Below are 26,757 nucleotides of genomic sequence, written 5' to 3' on the forward strand. Positions count from 1 at the left end.
CGCGCTGTTCTCGCTCGCGTTCATGTTGTTCACGCTCGTATTCGCGCTCTTTCTCACGCTGCTCTTGTTCATATGCATGCTCTCTTTCACGTTGTTCGCGCTGTTCTTGCTCGTATTCGCGCTGTTCACGCTCGTATTCGCGCTGAATCTTACGCTCTTCACGGGCATCGTTCTCGCGCTGCTGCTCCTGATTATGCCGTGAGAGTACGTACTCTTTAATTTCAGTTGGGTCCGAAAGACCCATTTCTTTGGCTTCCTGTAAAAATACAGTGGTAGCCATGGCGCTAATTTACTGAGCAAGCCGAAACTGAGTACTGACTGCTTCGCAAACGAATGCTAATGACACAAGTAAAGAGTACAGACACAAGCTAATGGTGACCAGTCTTATCTAGTTAACTGGCAAAGAATAAGGCAAAAATGCAAATGACTGGGAAGACTCAATAATTAACACAATGGGTACGGCGGCTGCCCAGGAGCGAATAAAATCGTCTGGCGTTACCAAAATAAAGTACTAAATAGAGTTAAATACTCTATGGATTAATAAAGCAAAAATTCACTTGCTAAATTAACGGTAAACACCAGTAAGCTTGTGCCTATAAACTTTAATGATAAATACCTAAATATGAACGAGTGAGCACTATCTCGTGAATAGCTTTAGAGCTAGGAGTTAATATCCTGGAATGAGGTCGCCAATTGTCACGGGGTTTTTAAAATATCACGGTAGTTTTTAAAATAAATGCTAAATATTATTTAATTGATAATAATATTCAATAATATTGACGAGCAGGGACAATGATTGTCTTGCTAAATCAAGCAACGATTACTTTACGCTGGCCTGCTTCGCACGATTCTCTAAGAACGAGAATTTATAAACTTTCTCAATAGTACACAGCAGAGACTAATTACTCAATTGCTGTTTATAGTACTGTTAGCCTCTGGAGAAAGTTACTTCACCCCTGACAATAAATAACTAATACTAATAACAGTATCAGGTTCTTGCTGATGCTTAACTCCTCGGTGGCACAACGGATTTTAAGCTTAATACACAAGACTGGCCTAAGTACCAGTTATGAATAGCAAAACGTTTATGCAAGCTAGGAGCTATATGGAAAATAAGCTTAATTATGGAAAAATGAAACAAGAGTTTACTTTACATTAAGCTCAAGAAAAAGAACTGTTAAATTTATTGATTACAAAATAAATTTAACGTTACAATTCAAAATCAAATTAATGAGATCGCACTCAATCACACAAAAGCTAAATACTTAAGCCTAAGAAAAACACCTTAATTAAACTCTTAAACCTAGGAAAATACAAAAAGGAAATACTGATCGATGAATGCTGTGTATCACCCAAAGCTGGAGAGCTAAGGCTGGGAGCTTGGAGAAACTGTGAAGTGGAGTTTGGGTACTAGCTGACCTCTCACACTGCTGGCACAGGACCTCTCTCCGTCAGAGCAAACACTTGACTGAGTAAGTCGTGGGAAAAAAAAGGGGAGCAGTAGGCCGCATTTTTTAACGGTCGAGTGAGCGAAACGCGCCCAAAATAAATCACTCAGCGGAAGCGCTAATGTCTCACGCAAAGACGATAACGTATGACACTGAAAAATTGATTTGACAAAGCTTCCGTCCGAATGAGCGGTTAACTGAACGATAAACAGTGAGTTTTCCACTAATAGTTCGTGGCTTCTCACAAAAGGGAAATGTCGCGAATTTGATTCGTGACAGGGTTGTTTTGCCCTGCAAGTGAAATAAGTATGTAGGTGTTTTTTCATTGCTAGTGTTGGAATGTCTGGAGGTGGGGGGTTGTTGAAAAGGGTCTGATAATATTTGTGTGGTGACTGTTTTATTTCAGTTGTGTTGTGTGGTTGTCATATGACAAAGGTGGTGTGTGTTGTTGGCACAAGCTGTCATGTTGAATTGTGTGCCACGCATATCAAGATATTCTCTGACAGGAAGAACATTAGTTTCAAGGTGTAAGTGAATTATGGGGGTGGCGTTGGTGCTGCAGGTGATGCATACAACGTTTTTCTGTATGGTCTGAAAGGTGCAGTAGTGGTGTTAGATAGGAAAGGGGCCTAGTCAAGGGAGGCATAGGACATCATTGATCTTTACACTATTTGTTGAGTAGGCAGTGTTTCTTTTACAGTCAGATAGTAAGATAACTTAATCCAGTTGTGTCATTACCTCTGCTGCTGATCCCTCTGCTCTGGCACCTTAAACTGGTCAGCTCCTAGAGACGAATACACAGCCTTCATAAGCCCAGCACAGATGCCCAGCACCAGGAGGCCAGCAATGCCCGTCACCTGTGCTGCCGTTACTGTGGCCATGATGGGTGTGGCAGAGGAGAGGGTGTAGATCCCCGCCCCTACTGTGTACCCACAGCACATTAGGAACACCGTACGCGCCTGGTGGGAGAAAGATAGGTTGGTACGTGTTACAGGGAGAATGGATTACGTGATGTGGAGGCTGGTCCGTGTTGCAGAAGGGATTACCTTGTGTTCTATATCCTGAGTTTTCTAACCTGACTGACTCTCACCTTTGAACCAATTTTCATCTTAACTGACTTTCCAACTAATCATCATCAAACTCTACTAAACAGCGAGCTACAGTTAAAGTTGTGGGTATGACCCGGTTTCACCAGCGTCAAACAAATCAGTAATACAGATTATTCTCAGATGAACAGAATCATCAGATGTCAATCTCAGTACCTGTCCAGTCCTGATAGAGGGTGGGAACAGAAATGGTTAAATTAATACAATAAAATGCAGCGCTGAAAGTCCTAGCAACTTATATAAATTGCCTTAGCAATCCACAGTCCTTACCTTGACTAAGTACACGGTTTTCTGTAAACAGCGCTCCACTAGAAACTCATTTGGCAATATCTTATAAACTGTGGACATGGCTGAGTCCGCTGGTGTGGGTGTGGCAGTGGGAGTAGAGGAGTGAATAAATAATGCATGATAAACATTGATAACGCTAAGCCGTCCCAGCATCACACGAGAAATCAACCAGTGGAGCAGAAGAGGAATGTTATGTATGGATCACGTTGTATGTCAGCTGTGACTGCCCTGGCGATGGGAGAACTGTACTGTAAATCCTCCATGATGTAAAAGCTTAGCAGTTCACATCAACTTTGTTTTTCTATACAGAGCAATTTATGTATATTCCCTATAATAACTAAATTACTCACCCTCCCTAAATATGTGTCGGCTAATATGAAGTCTATGATGGAAGTCTGGAAAATAAATCCCTCCACAAAATGAAAGTTACCAATCCAAATTTCAAATTGGGAGTTAAATATGCAACCCTTTACGTTTTAACGCCTAGACTGTGGCGGCCCTAAACATTTCCTATGTCCGTGGTGCAGGAAACCCGGTTAATAAAATCGTAATTTCATCATGTGTTTTGATCCACTTATACCTAACCAAACATGATAACATTTTAGTCAGACAAAGTTTGCCCTCCACACTGACGATTCGTGACCCACTCATCAAGCATAAGCATGCAGTAGGCGAGAAAATGACCAAAAAGTTAACAGCTTGTCACGTGGCTCTTCCGGAACGTAAGACGCAGCCTACCGATCGGCATTTGTGGAATGCTATACGCAGCCGAGGGGTAAAGCAGAAGTAATTTCACCCACATAAGCCAAAATACAGTACTAAACGGCTCTATATACTGTTTAATTTGCCATAATAAAATCAGTCTCCTCACCTTGCCAAACTCATGTCACCTAATATGGCACCAGCGATGACACTCAGGAAATAAGTCCCTCCAATAGGCAAAAGTTTAGAGGTTCACATTAAATATTTATTTCTTAACAGTGCTACTGAATTTCTTTTCCAAATAAAACAAAATCATCAACTTACCCACCTACCAGTCCGTTAATGGTTGCATTGATGGAAATTTAAATATATATATATATATATATATATATATATATATATATATATATATATATATATATATTGGGATTCAGTGTCCAGATTTAAATCAAACCTGAAAGGTAAAGTTTTTTTTTTTTTTTTTTTTTTTATAAGCTGAGCCTTATAGAGTATGGCTCTGATAAATTTGCAATACATATCCTTAGGAACTTGCTTAATTAGCCATAATAATAAAAAATCCTTGCCTTGACAAAATATGTCAGTTACAATGAAGATGGCAGAGGAAATCCGGAAAATAAGTTCCTTCATGAAGTCCAAAATCATATAAGGTTTTGATAAATACTCAGTTATTTGCATATTTAACAAGGCCTATTAATTTTTAATATCCGTTTAGCCAATTTATATTACTAGAATTCCCCAGAACTCTTTGTAAATCGTGATAAACATACATTATTCTCACCTTGCCCAAATATGTCAGCTAGGACGGTGCCGTTAATGAGAGTACGAAAAATAAGTTCCAAATTAAAGTGCAATTCATAGTCTAAACTGAATTTTAACCTGATATGTAAGGTACATTATTAATCTGAGTTTTACACGTGAAATAACCTAAAAATTTTAATAACTCTCCATAATAATCTAAACTCTTCATCTTGCCCAATTATGTGTCAGCTAGGATGGCGCCAGCAGTGGAAGCACAGCAGACAAGTAATTCAATAAAGTCAGAGTTACCAGTGCAAATCTTATAACAGGTCTGGTAAATTTTCAGTGTTTTGAATTCATAACAACCATTTTTTCTTCACCTTCATAAAAGAAAGCATGGCATTAGCGTCCTAGATATTAATGAAATCACTGTAATAAAACCAAAATCTCACCTTGCCCAGATAATTGTTGGCTAAGATAACTGAATAAATAACACCGTAAAATCAAAGTTACTAATGCAAATTTTATGGCAGGTTTGGTAAATTTCCAGACCTTTGCATTTTTAATAAAGCTTATTAATTTCTAGTCTAATGTGCAACAAGATATTACGAAAAATTCCGAAATTTACTTTTTCACCTTTTAAAAAATCCTTACCTTTCCCAGATATGTGTCGGCTAAAATGGCACCAGCGATGGGGGCGAGGTAGATCAGTCCTTCCATGACAGCCTTAACAGTCTTGGCGGTGGAGGAGGTGAAGCCCAACACCCTCTGCATATAGAACACTGCCCCGCCGAAGAGCCCATAGTAGACAAAGCGCTCCAGAAGGTACCCGAACAGTATGAAGAAGGCACTCCGGGGGTATGGGAGTTTTCCGTCAGCGCCTGAGCCCGCCATCTTGAAACTCCTTTTCTTATTATTTTTGTCTTTTCTTTAACCTGAAAGGTGAAGAATTATAAATATTATTTTTCTAGGTGGCAAGGGTGAACTTGTAGCAACTTTTCCTCAGCGATTCATCCAGCACATTTAACCTCCCTGTCGTTTTTAATGCTATTGACAGAAGCCATGTCTAGAGTAAAATATACGAGTGAACTGTAAATAACACCAGTCTTAGCGTATAATAGGTATAATTAGTCACACACTGCCACGTACTGTAGAATGTAGCCAACAGAGTGTTAATAATGAGATATTTGAATGGCAGAGTTAATAATGACATTGTAAACGATGTAATGGGTCGTTAAAGAGTGCCAGGATACAACGATAATGGACAGTGGTTGAAGGATGTGAGCCATTGAAGTTTATGTGTTACTGTGGCAGTCAGTTTTCATCCACCAGAACTGAGCTACTCCTTTGACTCAAATGCAAAGTTGTCTATCTGTGCATCTATCTACTGTCAGACGCCTTAATCTCATACAAGGTGGCTACAAACAAGGCGCCTCCACGTAGCCCTGTCCTCCGCCATGTAGCTACCCCACCTCCAGCTCACGCCCCCCTCTCTCACATATCTCTCCACTCCATACCTACAATTGATCCTTGGTCGCTCTCCCCTTCTCCCCCTCAGCGTACCTTACATCCCCCCCTCTCATACCTTATTTCTTTCCATTCCTCTGTCTCATCCTTAGTCTTCCCCTTCCACTATTCCCCTCTACCTCACTCAAGTACACTCCTCTGTTCAGTCTCATTCTTCATCACCCTGCACCCCCACTCTCATATATCTCTCCACTCCAACCCTCCTTCTCATCCTTGATATCTCCCTCCTCCTCTCCCCCTCCACTTCATTCATATGCACTCTTCTAGTCAGTCTCTAATTCTCCATCCTCCACATAGGCAGCCTCTCACATTTCTCTCCATTCCATTCTTGATTTCCCCCTCCTCCTCTCCCCGTCCACCTAACTTACACTCTCCTAGTCAGTCTCTCATTCTCCCTCCTCACCACATGGCCAAATCATCTCATGCATTAGAGTCTGACTGTTTTCATCTGGCGGAACAGACTCACATCCCTAATTCAAACATAAAGGTGTGGTTGCATGAAATTCGACGAGCTATGGTTGAGTGTCCTTGGTTACTAGTCAAATCAGCCTTCCAATCTGACAACACCTGACCATCAACTGAGCTAAGAGAGGTTAGGGATCTTTGCCAGGTTAGAGTCGCACTGCAATTATTTATAGTTTAAGCACAAAGGCTGTCTATATATCTATTCCCAGACTCCTCAATCCCGTAAAGGGTGGCCACAAACAAATCACCTCCATGTCGCCCTGTCCCCCGTCATTTCACTGTCCTGCTCCCAGCTCACATCTCCCTCACTCATATACGTCTCCACTTCATCCCTCCATCTCATCCTTGGCCTCCCGCTCCCTCTCTCCCCCCCCTCCACCTCACTCACCTCACTCACATACACTCTCCTCGTCAGTCTCTCACTCTCCATCCTCTCCATAAGGCCAAACCACCTCAGTGTATTTTTCCTAACGCCTTCTATCACATCCTCATCCACACCACAAAGCTCCTTCACTTCCTCATTTGTCAGTCTGTCTCTCCATGTGACTCCACATGCTTTTCTAAAATAACTCATTTCCATTGCTGTCACTCTTGACTTGTGTCCCTCCAACAAGGTCCAAGCATCACTTCCATCCGTTGGAGTTGGTATCACAATACTGTCACAAAGACGCAGACAGTAATAAAAATGACTGAAAAGAATGTTTAAATAATTAGAGCGAATGGAAAGAAAGTTGAAATAATTACAGAGAATGTTGAAAAAATATAATGTTGAAATAATGAGAGAAAAGAAAGAATGTTGAAATAACTGAGAGAATGATGAAATAATTAGAGAGAATGTTGAAATAATTAGAGCGAATGGAAAGAATGTTGAAATAATTGAGAGAGTTCTGAAATAATTAGAGAGAATGTTGAAATAATTATAGCCTATGGAAAGAATGTTGAAATATTTAGAGTGAATGAAAGAATGTTGAAATGATTAGAAGAGAAAAATGTGTTGTCATAATGAGAGAGAATGGAAAGGAGGAGCCTAACTGATTACATGCTTGTAGAAAGACACTTAGGTGTGTTGTTGATACGAGGGGGGCTGAGAGGACTATGAGGCGGGGTATCTGATACTATGAATGTGATATGAAAGGCAAAAACTGAGAGGTGTGTGATGGATAGAGAAAGGGGAGTACATTGTAATCATGGAAGAGAAGCTGAGAACCAAATTATCATAAGCAACGTCAACTGAACATGAGCTTTAGGATGTGGAGTTACGTCTTGTTACCAGAACCACATGGACTTGGGATAGCCAGAAGAGTTTGTCAAGGGTGATGGTGCTTTCTGAGTGACTGTGCAGTACTGTCACTACTGCACTCATTTTACTCTAACTTGGCCTAAAATTGCCTTCTCTGCCAATTGAATGTTGAGTTGAAACAATAAACTACAATATGATGGAAGTAGCGAAGAAGTACGTGCAGATTAATAGGCTGTCAGGGGAATAATATCTAGGTCAAGTTTAGATGAAGGGAGTATAACACCCTCATGGGCTAAACAACTCTATTTACTCCAGTTAATGCCATGATAACATTCGGGTAAATGTGAATCATAGTAGTCTAGATGTCAGTTTTGTCCCGATTAACCCGCTCATGAATGGAACAAGTCTAGTACTGTGTCTTAGCTAATGCCAGATTATCATTTTTATTTTTGTGTTTTTTATTATATTTATTTATTTTACGTGGATGAATCATTAGGATCTGGTGCATTCATTTTTCACACCACCGTCTCTCTCTCTCTCTCTCTCTCTCTCTCTCTCTCTTTCTTTCTTAATTACTTTACCTGCGTCACCAGTTAATAAAATGACACGGGCGGATCAGTGCCCTCTCTCTCTCTGTCTGTCTGTCTCTGTGTGTGTGTGTGTGTGTGTGTGTGTGTGTGTGTCTCTCTCTCTCTCTCTCTCTCTCACACACACACACACACACACACACACACACACACACACACACACACACACACACACCACCCCCAACTCACTTAAAATGACTTTGGACATATGTGGATGAGTGTGTGGCTTTTTTTCACTACTTGGGCTGGTGATAGTTCTTTCCAATTTACAGATTTTAATTCGCTGTCTCTGGAGCCTTCCTCATATTGTCCTTGAGAGGGAAAATGCACCTGGATGATGGATGGATGGATAGACAAACAGATGGATGGATAGATTGATAGATAGATGGATGGATGGATGGATAGATAGATGGATGGATAAATTGATAGATTGATAGATGGATGGATGGATGGATAGATAGACAGATAGATGGATGGATGGATAGATAGACAGATAGATGGATGGATAAATTGATAGATTGATAGATGGATGGATGGATGGATAGATAGACAGATAGATGGATGGATGGATAGATAGACAGATAGATGGATGGATAGATTGATAGATGGATGGATGGATAGATTGACAGATGGATGGATGGATAGATTGATAGATGGATGGATGGATAGATTGATAGATGGATGGATGGATAGATTGATAGATGGATGGATGGATAGATTGATAGATGGATGGATGGATAGATTGATAGATGGATGGATGGATGGATGGATAGATTGATAGATGGATGGATGGATAGATTGATAGATGGATGGATGGATAGATTGACAGATAGATGGATGGATGGATAGATTGATAGATGGATGGATGGATAGATTGACAGATAGATGGATGGATGGATGGATGGATAGATAGAGGAAGATGGACAGTGAGATAAAGGTTGAGAGAGAGAGAGAGAGAGAGAGAGAGAGAGAGAGAGAGAGAGAGACAGACAGACAGACAGACAGACAGACAGAAATGGATGGGCAGAAAGAGACAAACACACGAATGATGACGACGATGATGATGATGATGATGATGATGATGATGATAGAGAGAGAGAGAGAGAGAGAGAGAGAGAGAGAGAGAGAGAGAGAGAGAGAGAGAGAGAGAGAGAGAGAAATGGATGGGCAGAAAGAGGCAAACACATGAATGATGACGACAATGATGTTGATGACGACGTGAGAGAGAGAGAGAGAGAGAGAGAGAGAGAGAGAGAGAGAGAGAGAGAAATGGATGGGCAGAAACAGACAAACACATGAATGATGACGATGATGATGATGATGACGATGGCAGACCAACACCTAAGGGAGTTACGTGCAAGATCAACAATATCAACCAGCAGCCTTACAACCTTCCACAAAGCCCTCATTGCAGTTCACGTACAGGAAGTTTTCTCGTGCCGTAAGTGACCTTGGTTATGGCGTAATTCCTTTTCCTTAGCGATTCATTTTCCACATTGCACCCCAGCATCATCTTACTTTGCTATACTCTTTTTACTCCAACTGGGCCTAAAATTGCCATCTCTCCATCCTGAACACTGAGTTGTAAGGATGGATTAACACTAGATTATGATGCTAGTCACGAAGTAGTGCTATGGAAAGGATTTAGAGCCGTAGCATTGCCCATTTCTGCTACCGAGCTATGTGAAACAGGCTGCAATGATGCTAGTCACGAAGAAGTGCTATAGAAAGGATGTAAAGTCATAGAACTGTCTTTTTCTGCCAATGAGCTACGTGAAATAAGCAGTAACAGAATATGATGCTTGTCACGAAAAAGTGCCATAGAAAGGATGTATAGCCGCAACACTGTAACAAAAGATAGACTAGAATATGATGCTAGTCACGAAGAAGTGCAGTGGGAAGGATGTGGAGCCGTAGCACTGTATTGTGTGTGTGTGTGTGTGTGTGTGTGTGTGTGTGTGTGTGTGTGGGAGAGAGAGAGAGAGAGAGAGAGAGAGAGCGATAACTGTTTTCTTGCAAGGTCAAATCTCTCAGCCATCAATCTTGCAATCTTCCACTCCCCACAATACGGTTACCTCAATTCACCTAGCTACCGGAAGTCAGGTGTTCAGTACCGTAATGTTGAATCAGGTACGCCCGCGCTCGTGAAGCTAACGTAGGCGTTATGTTTCGTCCTGATGTGTGTGTGTGTGTGTGTGTGTGTGTGTGTGTGTGTGTGTGTGTGTGTGTGTGTGTGTGTGTGTGTGTGTGTGTGTGTTTATTTGCTTTATTGTGTGTGTGTTTATTAGCTTGTGTATGTTTATGTGCTTGATGTGTGTATTTGTTTATGTGCTTATTTGTGTGTTTGTGTGAGTGCATGTGTGTCTGTAACCAAAATAACACAAACAGTTTTTATCCGATTTTATCCAAACTTACTGGTGGGTAAGACAAGGAGTTGATCTATTACCGTTTAGAATATGAAGTCAAAGATGAAGATCACAGGTCAGGTCAACGCTATACACAGCAAGGTCAACGCATAAAGCTTCTATTTAATTGTGATCAAACTTAAGAATAGGGTTGAGGGTATGGCAAGAACGAACAGATACGATTTTGAGAAGTAAAAGCTCAAGGGCACAATGTGGTGGCCGAATCGCTAGAAAGGAGGACCTAGGTTCAAATTCCGGCTTGGAAAAGGAACAGTTTAAGGGTTTGAATTTCATAAAGCGAGAGGATGGAAAAAAAAAAAAAAGGAAAAAAGCAGAATATGAGACAGAAGTGGAGGAGCGACTGGGTAAATATGATTTGGAGCAGACGAGAGACGTGGAAGGTGTGTGCAAGACATTCACAGAAGAAATCTGAGATGGTGTGTGGGGTGAAGAGAAGACGAAAGGGGGTGCAAGTAACAGCATGGTGGAATGAAGAGATGAGACAGGCTGTGGCGCAAAAGAAGAAAGCATATAGTGAGCGGATGAGAAACAGGGATGTGGAGGAGGCTGAGAGACAGAAGAGAGAGTTACATGTAGAGAGGTAGAGAGAGGTGAAAAGATTAGTAAGACAGAGTAAGAGGAGAGTGGATAAGGATTTTGGAAGGAATTTGAGTGTAAAGTGGAGGAAATATAAAGAAATGTTCTGGAAAGAGGTAAAGAGAGTTAGACAGGGTGATAAAGAAGTAAGTCGGGAAGTGAAAGGTAAAAATGGTAGATTGCTAGTGGAGAAAGGAAAAAAAGTGAGCAGATGGAGAGAACACCTTATCGAATTGTTGAACATAGAGAATGAAAGTAATGCGAGTAGAAGTGGCTGGGAAATGGCTGGGAGAAGGAGGGATGTGAGAAGAGAGGAAGACATTAGTTGGATGGAAGTAGTTAAAGTAATGAAGAAAGTCAAAACGGGGAAAGCCCCAGGAATTGATGGAGTGTGTGGTGAAATGCTGAAGCAAGGGGACGAGATACTAATAGAATGGATATGGAAAATATGCAGATTGGCCTGGGAGGAAGGTAGAGTCCCAGAGGATTGGAAGTCAGGAATAATCAATCCCTTGTACAAAAAAATAAAAAAAGGAAAAAGAAGTGTGTGGTAATCAGAGGGGTATTTGTCTTCTTAGTGTAATAGAAAAAGTATTTGGAAGGATACTTACTGACAGTTAGGGAAATAACAAAGGAATTAGCTGGAGAAGAACAGGGAGATGTTAGGAAAGGAAGAGGTTGTGTAGATCAGATTTTCATTCTTAGATCTTTAGTGGAAAAGTTTCTAGAAAAGGGAAAGAAGTTGTATGCAGCCTTCATGGATTTGGAGAAAGCATATGACAGGGTGGATAGACAAGTAATGTGGAAAGTATTAAGATTATATGGAGTAAATGGGTAGCTGCTGAATGACGTGACGAGTATGTATGAGGGGACTAAGGCTGCAGTGCGTGTGGACAGTGAACTGAGTGAATTTTTCTATTTGAAGGTTGGACTGAAACAGGCATGTGTCATGTCCCCGTGGTTATTCAGTCTGTATATGGATGAGGTTATAAAAGATACAAGGTATGGCAGTGGATGTTGGAGCTGCCCTAATGAGAGAGGGCAGCTTTGGAAGGTCCCTGTACTGTCGTTTGCAGATGATACTGTATTGTTAAGTGAAGACGAATGGGAACTGCAAGGCTTGGTGAATGAGTTTGGGAGAGTGTGTAAGAAACGGAATCTAAAGGTGAATGTAGGGAAGAGTAAAGTTATGGTCTTCGAGAGAACTGAAGTCACTTAATGTACAGTGAGGCTGGATGAGGAGGAAATGGAAACCGTGAGTGCTTTTAAGTGCATGGATAGTGTGATGAGTGAAGATGGAAGTGTAGAGGGTGAAGTGCTTGAAAGGGTACAACAGAGAAGAGTAGTTGTTGGTTCTTTGGAAGCAGTGATAAGGAACAGGGAAGTGGGCATGCCAAGTAAAGAAGTCGTTGCGTGACAGTATTGTGATATCAACTCCAACGTGTGAAAGTGAAGCTTAGACCTTGTTGGAAGGACACAAGTCAAGAGTGAGAGAAGTGGAAAGGGTTATTTGAGAGGAGCATGTGGAGTTGTATGGAGAGACAGACTGACCAATAAGGAAGCGAAGGAGCATTGTGGTGTGACTGTAGATGTGATAGAAAGCTTTAGGAGAAATACACTGAGGTGGTTTAGCCATGTGGAGAGGATGGAGGGTGAGAGACTAACGAGGAGAGTGTATGCGAGTGAGGTGGAGGGGGGGAGAGGGAGGGGGAGGACTAGGATGAGGTGGAGGGATGGAATGGAGAGGTCTACGAGAGAGGGGGGTGTGAGTGGAGGTTTGGCAGTGAAATGGCGTTGGACGGGACGACATGGAGGTGATTTGTTTGTGGCCATCCCTTACGGGATTGAGGCGTCTGGCAATAGCCAGACAGATAGGTAGATTTTTCTGATCTACCAGATGACCCGCAGACATGTCGTAAAAATACCCCCGCTAATGCTGATACATCAGTCCTGTATGAGACAGCCCTAGCATGTATTCAGTATGGACGGTGGGTGTTAGCGTCGAAGTGGTGACATGTGGAGGTGTATGGTGTGTAGGGGAACTGCTGAGCTTGGGAACAGGCTGTGAATCCTATGCCCAGACTTGGACACATTAAAAAAAAAAAAAAAAAAAAATCGACCCTTGTGTCTGTGTGAACGATATAACTATAGAAGGTTTTATCTTATTTGAACGTAACTAATTGAAGGGTCGAGAATCATCCAAAAGGTAGCTGTATTGCCTTTTTTAGAGTAACAGGTCAAAGGTTAAGGTCATATGGGAAGATCAACCTAAACAGCTTTTATCCGAACAAACTTTGTGGAAGGGTAGAGGGTCAGGCAAGAATGAATTAGATTTTAAGAGAACTCAGTCGAAAAGTAAGGTCATAAAGCAAACTTAAATGTCAGGCTCTTTGATTAATTGGTGGACGTGGGTATTACACTAGCTGAATCCACCTCCTTGTTTGGAATTCCATCCTTACTCTCTCCACTCCATTTTATCCATCTTCGGAGCAACTTTTCCAACTGGAGGGGTTAAATACAGCCTCTATTAGCCCCTCCAGTGCCAGAGGTCTTTTTCTTAATATGAATAAAAACGTCTGGGGTAGTAAAGATAAGTACAAATTAGGTGGTAAATTAAAGGTGCTCTGAAACGACAAAAACGATGCACTGGAAAATGATCTTACCTGTGACACTGAACCACGTACACACACACACGTTCTCTCTCTCTCTCTCTCTCTCTCTCTCTCTCTTGCATCCTGAGCTTTGACCATGGCATTTACCTTTGATCGTTCAGTACTATAATCGCATCACTTCTTTCCTTATCACACAAGCAATGTAAAGAGTAGTTTGTAAATGGTGTTGCACTAGAAACTCGGCCGGCAGTATTTTGTGTGTTGCGAGGACTGAAATTGACAGCAGTGTGGAAGAAAAGCATTATATTAGGAACCACTCAGTATGTGCCAGTTCTGAACCAAGTCGAATCAAACATTCATGACACGCCTTGTTAATACAGATACACTAACTTTGCAGCATGAATAATAGCTTTTCCATCACAAAATGTTTGCAAACACAGTTATCTTCGCTTCAATACCGTTATTGAACGCACAATGACCAGTTCTGACCAAAAAGTCGAAAAAAATTACTTTTGCATATTTTCGCGAGTCGCGATTTCCGATAATTTCGCTCCGTCGCGTTGCACACGATAGCCAAAAATTTTGTTTGTCATTCTTCTGACATTCCTTGGACTTACCCTAACCTAATACAAAAAGAATTAAGTTGATAATTATCTAATACTATTCTCGTGAAAAAAAGAGAGAAAAAAAAAGAAGAGCACTGACAGGCACACACATACACAGACAGACTCTGACTTTAACATAGATGCATGCAAAGAAACTGACTTTATCACAACAAGAAGGCCATAGGAAAGCAAATAACAAGACATCAAAACAAGAAAAGGTCTAAGGTAATAATGTTTGAAGGTTGCAGCGTGTTTGTGGTCACCCTTCAGGATAAGGACGCTAACATAATTTTCTGCTTCCTACCTCATGATTCAACTTCACTTCGAGAGGATCCTATACTGTTCTTACTCTAACCTGGCCCAGAATTTCGTCCTTTAGCAGCTTATTTCACGTAGGACAGTGGCAGAAAAGGACACTGGTAGGGCTCTCATCCTTTCCATTGCACTTTTTCACGACTGGCAGCATACTCCTGTGTTAATCTATTGATGCACCTCTGTAATCAGTGCAGAGAAGTGGCAGTTTTAGGCCAAGCTATAGTAAAAAGGGAATACCACACACATTTTACTTTAACTTGGTCTAAAATTCCTATCTCTCTAACTTCCTCTAAAATTGCTGTCTCTCTAACTTGGCCGAAAATAATGTCTCCTACTTGACCTAAAATCATCATCTTAATTTGACCTAAAATTGTCATCTCTCTAACTTGGCCAAAACTGCCATCTCTTCATCTTGAATACTGAGGTGAAACAAGAAAATAACGCTAGGGAATGATGCTGGTCACGAAGAAGTGCTACAGAAAGGACGTAGAGCAGTAGTATTGCCTTCCTGTGCCACTGAGCTACGTGAACCAATCTGCAAAAGGACGAAAATCTCAGCCAAGTTAAGGTGAACGAAGTATGCAGTGAAGGAGTTAACCCATTCAGACCAACAATGTTACTTTTGTTCTTCTTGGTATCTTGAAGGTCCGTATTTTCGTCGGTTAAGGAAGCTCCCTAGCACCTCTTCCTTAGCGATTTATTTATTTTAATTGAATTTGTATTTTACTTATACCGAATGTGGAGGTATTTGGATGACTTAAATGACGGAAGAGGAGAGTAAGAAGTAATAAGCAAAACAAATCGCTTAGGAACAGGTGTTAGGGAGGTTGGGGAGGAGTTAGATTCTGCCTCAGTAATCCCTTCACTGCAAGAGCCTCTTCCTAAACTGAAAAAATCATCTGGGATATAGTTTTACTTTATCTTGGCCTAAAATTATAATCTTTCCGTCTTGAATACTGAGTTCTGAAGAATACTGTGCCAGTCACGAAGAAGTTCTCTCTCTCTCTCTCTCTCTCTCTCTCTCTCTCTCTCTCTCTCTCTCTCTCTCTCTCTCTCTCTCTCATACACACACACACACGTCGAGCGAAACACAGCACTCTCTCTCTCTCTCTCTCTCATACACACACACACACGTCGAGCGAAACACAGCACTCTCTCTCTCTCTCTCTCTCTCTCTCTCTCTCACACACACACACACACACACACGCACACGCACATACACACACACACACACACGTCGAGCGAAACACAACACCCTCTCTCGCTTCGCATGCATGGGTATAACAAATAATACCACTCAAAGTCGAACGATGCTGCACACTGTTGCCTTAAATGTCCAGTCAGAGCAGCCTAGCCACGGGCCCCTATCCTCCAGAGGGGAAAAAAATATTGGACGATGGATGAATGGACAGAAAGTTTCTATAATCCTTTTACCTTAACTTGGCTCAGACTTTCGTTCTTTTGTCGCTTATTTCACTCATTGGCAGAAAAAGACAGTGCTATGGCTCCACAACACGTCTGTAGCACTTCTTCGTGACTAGCATTATATACAAGTTTTCTATGGCTACCGTGGATGGAGGGATAATTTTAGGCCAAGTTAGAGTGAAAGGGGTATAGAAACGAAGGAGTTAATGAAGGCTATATCTAACCCCTCTAGGTTGAAAAGCCACTCCTAAGCTGAATAAAATTGTCTGGAGAGAGAGAGAGAGAGAGAGAGAGAGAGAGAGAGAGAGAGAGACATTGCGCTGGTGGAAAAGCCCATGGGATAATGACGTGGACCTGGTCCGGTGATCTCTCTCTCTCTCTCTCTCTCTCTCTCTCTCTCTCTCTCTCACACACACACACACACACAGACACACACACACACACACACACACACACACACACACACACACACACACACACTCTCTCTCTCTCTCTCTCACACACACACACACACACACACACACACACACACACACACACACACACCTCCCTCTCTCTCTCTCTCTCTCTCTCCCACTTCCAGGTCCCTGGGGCTGTGGGGGTTTCCCTGTGTGGCAAAAAGTTTATTATCGGGTTTCTAAGATTTTTTTTTTTTACTTCATGGTTTACAAGTTTCATTTTACTATAATGGAGGAGGGATTAAGTGATTGGTCTGTCCGTGCGTGTGTCCGTGCGTGTGTCCATGCGTCCCTAACATGCTTGTGGGCGCGATATCTCCTGAACCCATTAACGTATCTCCACCAAACTTTTGTCAGTGCTACAGAATGATGGGACGATGAACTGATTAGGTCACCAAGGTCAAGGGGTCAAAGGTCAAGGCCGTACGGGTGTGGGCTCTATATCTCCTGAACCCCTCGACGGATTTCGACCAAACTTTTGTCAGTGATAGTGTATGAAGGAACAGTGAAAGGACTAGGTCAGCAAGGCAATGGAGGTTGTATATCGAGTCCATGGGCAGGGCCAGGCAGAGGCATACCGAGTGACGCTTTGCATCGACAACTGGGGACTGAGTTCGGTGTTTCATCATTATTATTATTACTCATTATTATTATTATTATTATTTTTTTTTTATTATCAAAACTATATCAGCTTCCCCTTCCTTGTTAATCACCATCATCATGATCATCCTTATCTCCACAACCACCACTACTACTACTATCAACAGTATTTCCCTGTTTCTCATACTGATTGCTATGTTCTTACTAGACCGTTTTAGAGCGACCATATTGTGCCACTGAGATACTTCCATAAACAGTCTCTAAGCATTGTGTTCAAGGTTCTTTGAGTGTGGTGTAACCTCTCTCTCTCTCTCTCTGTAAGATGGCAAGTCATCCTGCTGGTGGAGCTTGGTGTGGGGTGGGTAGATTCTTAGGTGGTTGGGTGAGTTGGGTTGGCGGGCAGGCAGGGTGAGTGAGGAGGATGGGATAGGTTGAGGGAGTGGACTTTGTGGGTAGGTGGGTGAATGGATACGTAGCTTCCAATAAGACAAGGCAGGAGTCGGGCTTATGCTGCTAGTTATGATCTCAATAGGGTGACCAGACGTCCGGCTTTTGAGCACCCTGTTTTCCATCCAACGCATCCACCAGGGAATGGTCATTTGTCCTCCTCTTTTTTTTTTTTTTTTTGTCCTGCAGCCATGTGGAGATGATGGAGAATGAGAGACTGACTAGAAGAGTCCATGTGAGAGGTGGAGGAGGAGAGAAGAGGGAGACCAAGGATGAGATAAAGGAACGGCGTGAAGAGAATGAGGTGGAGGGAGCAGAGCCAAATGACAAAGGACAGGGCAACGTGGAGGAGATTTTTTTGTGGTCACCCTCGGGATTAAGGCGTCTGGCAAGAAACAGATTAAGTAGATATTACATAGGTATCACCCTAGATGAACTTACGCATCATTCACTCTAGTGCATGTCAAAAGAAATGCATAATTAAGTCGTATGATAAATGTAAGTGGAAACACACTTGATAAATGATGAAAGACGAAAACAAAAGCATCTCACTTCTCAGACTAGAGTGAATAATGAGCTACTGACGTGACTCAAGACGGAAGACAAAACTATAAGTGAGCACACAACAAAAGGAGATGAGGAGGACGAACACGTCTCTCTCTCTCTCTCTCTCTCTCTCTCTCTCTCTCACACACACACACACACACACACACACACACACACACACACACACACATACACACACACACACACACATACACACACCTCAATCGACAATAGGGATTTCACGCATGCCAGGGTGCATAACAATGTGGCTGGAACTTTGTATTTATGATGATGATGATGATGATGATGATGATGGTTATTATTATTACTACAACTACTATTATTATTATTACCATTATTATCATTTTCATTATTATTATTTTTATTATTATTATTATTATTATTACGGAACTTAGGGGCGGTTACCATCCACTCACTGGCTGTAGCGCTTACCTACACTCTACTCGGCGTGACAAGGCAAATGTTTCCTGTAATTTGCTATCCCCCAGGAAGCCATTTGCCACACTGACTGACAACACAAGGACGGTTGCTGGTTGCTACTACAACTACCATACACTTAGACTACAACTACCATACACTTTTATTACTACAACTACCATACAACTTTATTACCACAACTACCATACACGTTTATTACCACAACTACCATACACTTAGACTACAACTACCATGCACTTTTATTACCACAACTACCATACATTTAGACTATAGCTACCACACACTTTTATTACTACAACTACCATACACTTTTATTACTACAACTACCATACACTTTGACTACAACTCCCATACACTTTTATTACAACTACCATACGCACCACAACTCCCATACACTTATTTCTACAACTACCATACACAGACTACAACTACCATACTCTTTTATCACTACAACTACCATACACTTTTCACCATAAATATAATCCTCTTGTTTTCATCTAAGGGAACTGGGTCACTATCACAGCTTGAATATTATGAGTCTCCTTGGTTACTAGTCAAATCAACCCTCTGATCTGACTACACCTGGCCATCAACGGACCTGGGTGTGGTTACATAAAATTAGATGAGAGTTATGAGATGGAAATGAGTCTCCTTGGTTACTAGTCAAATCAACCCTCTAATCTGACTACACTTGGCCATCAACCGAGCTGGATGGGGTTAGGGATCTCTGCCAAGTTAGAGTAAACGCACTATAGACTAAATTGTAGCGCTGAGTGCTGGTAGGGGACGCCTTCACGTGGTGGCATTGATACAGCTGGGTAACTTCCCTGCCTGGTGGTGCAAACTGTCCCTCAACGCCCTCCCTGTTCCCTGAAAGGAGGATGGTGGGTTGCAAGAAAGGGGTAGCCTCAGTCTGCAGTCCACCAGGTTCACGCTCAGATGAGAGTGGGTTTGCAACTACACCTACCACTACTGGCACTATCACTACTACTCCTACTCTCATAAACACTACTTCTACTACTATTACTACTACTACCACCTTTACCGCCACTACTACCACTACCACTACTGCCACTAACACTACTACTCCTACAGTATTCTCACTACTTCTATTACTGTTACTACTACTACCACCATTACTACTACTATCTCACTAACTACTTGTACTACTATTACTACTACTGCCACCATTACTACTACTACTATCACTACCACTACTACTACTATCACTACCACTACTGCCACTAACACTACTACTCCTACTCTCGTTAACACTACTACTACTACTACTACTACCACCACCATTACCACTACTACTACTACTACTATTACTACCACTGCTATCACCACCATTACTACTACTACTACTACCACTACTACTACTACTACTACCACCACCACAACCATTACTACTACTACAACTACAATCAGATGTATTTCTTATTTTATTCTTCTTGGCTCCGGACGATTTTACTCCAATTATAAACATTTTTCTTAAAAGAAGATTTAGATATTTCCTTTTAACTCTTTCACGGTACACAGGAGAGAGAGAGAGAGAGAGAGAGACAGACAGACAGACAGACAGACATAGGGGGGGTTGCCTATAGCGTATTTGTTCTAACCTGATGGCCAAGTGTAGTCTGACTGGAGAATTGATTTGACTAGTAACCAAGGAGACTCATTCGTACCTCAGACCCAAAGCTCATTGTATACAAATGGTGCTAGTGACCCAGTTCCATCAGATGAAGAAAAGCCAGCCCTACCACCATCACCACCACCAGCAACCAAGTGACCCCGGCCGCTGGTACGTGAGGTGGAAGAACACGTTTTTTGGTCAGGAGGACGTGTACATCTATCTATCTATCTATTCCCAGACGCCTCAATCCCGTAAGGGGTGGCCACAAACAAATCGCCTCCATGTCGCCCTGTTCCCCGTCATTTCACTGCCCTGCTCCCGGTTCATACCCCCCCCCCTCTCATATACTTCTCCACTCCTTCCCTCCATCTCATCCTTGGCTTCCCCCTCGCTCTACCTCTCCTTCCACCTCACTCACATACACTCTCCTCGTCAGTCTCACTCTCCATCCTCTCCAAATGGCCAAACCACCTCAGTGTGTTTCTCCTAACGCTTCCTATCACATCCACATCCAGCGGGGTATAAAAGTTTGTTACATACAGAGTGGTCAGTAATTTGCACTCTAGACACAGGCAGTATCGTATGTAGAAGTGGCTTAGTCTGCTGGTGTGGGCGTAGGTGTGACTGTAGGGGTATGATATTAAGTTTGGCAGTGGGAGTAGGATGTGAAAAGAGACATTGGTATCCAGTAGTTGTGGCCGTCCCAGCAACACACAAGAGGGGCGCTATGTATGAAGCACCGTGTCTTTCACCTCTTCTGCTTGTTACTTTCCCCTAATGGCCAATATTCCTGAGCTGAGGGAGGCCTGATATGTTTGTCGTGGCCATAGATGATGCTCTTGAAAGTGGTGGGAGGAAAGTGACGGAATGATATGTGTGAAGTAGTAGTTATTGTAGTTGTGGTGGTGGAGGTGGTGGTATTGGTAGTAGTAGTCGTAGATGTTGTGGTGGTGGTGGTGGAGGCGGTGATGGTGGTGGTAGTAGTAGTAGTAGTAGTAGTAGTAGTAGTTGTAGTAGTAGTAGCCTCTAGTCTAAATGTGAACCCAATGGAGTGCAGGCTTAAGTTGCTCTCCTCCTGCAGTCCGCCATCTTCCTTTTGGGGGATGGGGAGGAAGGTGAAGGGCGTTTTTATACCCGGGCAACTGAACATCCCAGACATAACAGTGCCACCACATGAAGGCCTCCCTCTCCAACACCAATAGAATAGCTGAAGGGCTTGGTATATGTCTCTGCCCATAGATTATACGTATTATACTTTATTATAGGATGCGCCTGGGAGGAGAGAGAGAGAGAGAGAGAGAGAAAATCACAGTACACAGATACCCCGTGAAATGAATAAAATCGTCAGCAGACAGGAAGCATAAACAAGTTGACACACACACACACACACACACACACACACACACACACACACACACACACAGATAGATAGATAAATTGATAGATTAACTTTTGTCCATGACTGTACGTGCGTGTGGTGCGATATGCGTGACGCTGACGTGCACCTCAGACGTCCCAGATACAACACAATACAACGCAACACAAGACCAGAACACAATGCAGCACAAAGGAACAGCCCCGTGATGCTATAACACGATACTAACACACTACAGCACACAACTTTGATATACAACACAGCAGAACACAACACAACACACAATACAGTACAATAAAACACAACAAAATGCAACGCAACATAATACAATACAACACAATACAATAAAACACAACACACTTCAACGCAATACAACACAACACAACACAACACAGTACAATACAATACAAAACAACACAAAACAACATAATACAATGCAACACAACACAACACAACACAACACATTGCAACGCAATACAACACAACACAACACAACACAACACAGCACAAAATAACACAACACAGCACAACACAATACAACACAACACAGTACAATATAACAACACAGTACAACACAATACAACACAACACAATATAACACAACACAATACAACGCAACACAATACAACAACACAATACAACACAACAACACTGTACAACACAACACAACATAATACAATGCAACATTTAAGAACACAACACATCACAACACAACACATCACAACACAACACAACACAGTACAACACAACATAATACAATGCAACATAACAGAACACAACACATCACAACACAACACAATACAACACAACACAGTACAACACAACACAACATAATACAATGCAACACAATACAACACAACACATCACAATACAACACAACACAATACAACACAACACATCACAATACAACACAACACAACACAACACAACACAACACAATACAATACAACACAACACAATACAACACAATACAACACAACACAACACAACACAACACAACACAATACAACACAACACAACACAACACAATACAACACAACACAATACAACACAACACAATACAACACAACACAATACAACACAACACAATACAACACAACACAACACAACACAATGCAACACATCACAATACAACACAACACAACACAATGCAACACATCACAATACAACACAACACAATAGAACACAACACAACACAGCACAACACAACACAACATAATACAACGCAACATAACACAACAACAAATCACAACACAACACAATACAACACAATACAATACAACACAACACAATACAAAACAATACAACACAACACAACACAGTACAACACAACACAACATAATACAACACAACACAACACAACACAATACAATAGAGCATAATATAGCACAATACAACACGACACAGTTCAACAAAATACAACACAACACAATACAACACAATACAGTACAACACAATACAGTACAACACAATACAACACAATACAATAAAACACAACACAACACTACACAACACAACACTACAGCACAACAGAACATCGCTGTAATGCCATAACACTATACACACACACTATGGAATACCCCCTTTCATACAGGTACTGCATAACACAAGGAAGTAAAACTGTGCTATGGACCTAAACAAAGCATGCAACACAACACAGCACCAACATAGCACAACAGCACAGTGATGCGACAACACACTACTCACATACTCTTACTACCTAACACAAATTTGACAGGCTACATACACGCCGTAATGTAACACAGCATCTTGATATAGCCACAGCATGACACAGGACCAGAGTACAGCCTTACATACAGCACAACACAGCAGCTCCTTATACAGCACAGCAGAATGAGTACAATACAACACAGCAGTTCCTTGATATACAGCACAACACAACACAGCACAAGACAACACAGCAGCTCTTTGATATACACCACAAAGCAACACAGCAGCTCTCTTTGATATAACAGCATAACACAGACCAGAACACAGCCCAACACAGCACAACACACCAAGGATCGTATTTACAAGCTGTCTTCACCTCAAACAGTTTTTAAGATCACTTGTTTTGTTCGTTTATCCCGACAAGTCCAGGAACCAAATGAACGGATCTTGAATGTGGCTTCCTGTTATTTTGTTTTTATTTCTTCTAGGGAAGGGACAATCTTGCGGACTTCTGGCCTTTGGTTCCTTCTTTCTTGCATAAAAAATAAAACTTCACACCCCAAACAGACAAAAGACCAAAGTGAACAAGTACTAAATGTAGGAATTTCATGGCCTCTCGGTAATGCCCTGAGTGTGGTATCATGAGGTAGGGTGTATTTTTGTGTACCTATATGAGAGGGTGTTATGCTGTGTTGTGTGGTGTGGAAGGGTGTAGTCATACGAGAGGGAGTTGTGCTGTGAAGTATGTGTGGAAGGTGTAGTCATATGATAGGGTGTTAAGCTGTGTTGTGTGTGCGGGAGGTGTAGTCATATGAGAGGGTGTTGTCTGTGTTGTGTGGTGTAGGGGGGTGCAGTCGTATGAAAGGGTGTTATGCTGTGGAGTGTGGTGTGGAAGGGTGTATTTGTGTGTAGTCGTATGAGAGGGTGTTGTGCTGTGTTGTGTGGTGTGGAAGGGTGTTGTGCTGTGTTGTGTGGTGTGGGAGGGTGTTGTGCTGTGTTGTGTGGTGTGGGAGGGTGTTGTGCTGTGTTGTGTGGTGTGGGAGGGTGTTGTGCTGTGTTGTGTGGTGTGGGAGGGTGTTGTGCTGTGTTGTGTGGTGTGGGAGGGTGTTGTGCTGTGTTGTGTGGTGTGGGAGGGTGTTGTGCTGTGTTGTGTGGTGTGGGAGGGTGTTGTGCTGTGTTGTGTGGTGTGGGAGGGTGTTGTGCTGTGTTGTGTGGTGTGGGAGGGTGTTGTGCTGTGTTGTGTGGTGTGGGAGGGTGTTGTGCTGTGTTGTGTGGTGTGGGAGGGTGTTGTGCTGTGTTGTGTGGTGTGGGAGGGTGTTGTGCTGTGTTGTGTGGTGTGGGAGGGTGTTGTGCTGTGTTGTGTGGTGTGGGAGGGTGTTGTGCTGTGTTGTGTGGTGTGGGAGGGTGTTGTGCTGTGTTGTGTGGTGTGGGAGGGTGTTGTGCTGTGTTGTGTGGTGTGGGAGGGTGTTGTGCTGTGTTGTGTGGTGTGGGAGGGTGTTGTGCTGTGTTGTGTGCTGTGGTTTCGCTAGGGTCGTGGTCTACAGGCAGTAAAGTATCTCGTTTCTTTAAAATGCTAGTGATATTCGAACAGGGCTACTTGCATGGAAGCTCCCGCGTCTAAAAATACCATAAACTAAATTATTCTTGATACTTTATACTAATCTCTTGAATATGGTGACATTATAAAAAAATTTCCATGCCTTTTGTTTCTCTTCAACTTCTCTCTCTGCATCCACATACCACAGGGAGAGTAGTGACCGACATGCCCTAAGTGTGACGGAGAGAGAGAGAGAGAGAGAGAGAGAGAGAGAGAGAGAGACAGAGACAGAGAGAGAGAGAGAGAGAGAGAGTAACCTGCCTTAGATCAGTAAGCTCGGTTGACGGCCAGCTACAGTATAGTTAGACTGGAGGGCTAATTCGACTAGTGACCAAGGAGATTCATTACTACCTCATTACTAAGGCTCATAGAATTTCTTACATTCATGGCACAGTATTTAGGTAATGTTAGTGGTCCAGTTCCGTCAGATGAAAATATACGCCACAAACACTTATAAACACTTACAAACAAAACACTTTTTCAATTTTCTCCACATTATCTCTAAATCCACACGTTCAAAGTTACAAACCGCCAATCATCCCTCATTTACCGCTCATAATAATCTGCCGATGCTTTTATTTTATCATTATTAACCCATTAGCTGGATTGTGTTGGAAGTGTACTAAGCGTACTGCCCTCCGTCTATCGGCTCATAGTTGCGAAACCCATAGGTCCCCTTCTTTACTAACTTTTGAAAATGCCCAGTTCCGTCCTACACTGAAGACACTGGGCACAAGTGGGTTAAGAACTACACACTCTTTGGAGTTCTTATTGATATTGTAGGTATTATTTTCTTATTTTTTAGTTTTTTATTTTCGTGAAGATCTAGAAGGCTGGTATTCGAAGACCGCTCGAGATATAAACTTGAAATTTCAGGAGTAGTGTAACTTGGCTGCAGGCTTCTTTTGGTACAGTTCAACATTTTTTTCCCCCTAACACTAATGCCGCACTAGCGCCCTGTATGTTACTTTTTTCAGTTTTTTGCTCTGCTGCTCAGCACAAAATACTGAACCGATTGCTGTGCAAATGTTGCAGTATGCAGTCGTCAACATAAACTAGTGCACCCGGGTATTGATACTAAGATCCAGCAAATACTTTCAGAGATATTGAGGAAAATCAAAATGGTCGCCTCGTGCCTCAAAGAGCTAAATCGGAAAGTATTTGGCCTATTTTGACCAAACCTGGTGGAAATGTAATGGGTCATGAGTGAACATGATTTGCTTAGTATGAATGACCTTGCCTTGATCTCAAGGTCAGAGGTCAAAATCCGTAAAATATTTTGAATCATACTAAAATCCTTAATAGTAGGTCTACAGTGATAAAAGTTTTCTCATCTGGAATGTTGAGTTCTTTGGATATTGCTTCAGCAATTTCAGAATATAGTTATTATTATTATTAATTATTATTATTATTATTATTATTATTATTATTATTGTTATTATTATTATTTGTTGTAGTAGTAGTAGCAGCAGTACCAATAATAGCACGGTAATATTCATTATCAATATTTCAAAATTATTATTACTCTCATTATTATTATCATTATTATCATTATTATTATTATTATTATTATTATTATTATTATTATGATTATTATTATTATTAATATTATTATTAAACTCATTATTTCTCTCTGTTCCTATTTTCTTTTATAGCCTGTGTGTTGTCACCATACTTAACTAACCCCCTCCACTCATTACAGTCTTCCACCTCCTCCCTCATTAAGACCCCCTCTCTCTAAGTCATTTCCTATCCTGTCTTCTTCTTCTTCTTACTACTACTACTACTACTACTACTACTACTACTAATAATAATAATAATGATAATAATAATAAATGCTACTGCTGCTACTGCTACTACCACTGCTATTGCTATGACTGCTTCTAC

At 41.8% G+C, this 26,757-nt stretch overlaps 1 protein-coding gene across 1 annotated transcript in view; it reads right to left on the reverse strand.

Moving 5' to 3' along the window:
* Window positions 1-5,201, reverse strand: part of LOC145394146 (peptide transporter family 1-like) — a 29,739-nt gene extending 24,538 nt beyond the window's left edge. Inside the window, exons 1-2 of the mRNA XM_080268127.1 lie at window positions 4,958-5,201; window positions 2,187-2,407 (exon numbers count right to left, since the gene is read on the reverse strand). Of these exons, the coding sequence (XP_080124253.1) occupies window positions 2,187-2,407; window positions 4,958-5,197 (461 nt within the window). The 5' untranslated portion in view covers window positions 5,198-5,201. The remainder of the gene's footprint in view (window positions 1-2,186; window positions 2,408-4,957) is intronic.
* Between the last annotated feature and the right edge of the window lie 21,556 nt (window positions 5,202-26,757).

Source organism: Coenobita brevimanus, chromosome 3, assembly GCF_032717465.1.
Source record: "Coenobita brevimanus isolate Jiangsu-jjx chromosome 3, ASM3271746v2, whole genome shotgun sequence".
NCBI classification, from domain to species: Eukaryota; Metazoa; Arthropoda; class Malacostraca; order Decapoda; family Coenobitidae; genus Coenobita; species Coenobita brevimanus.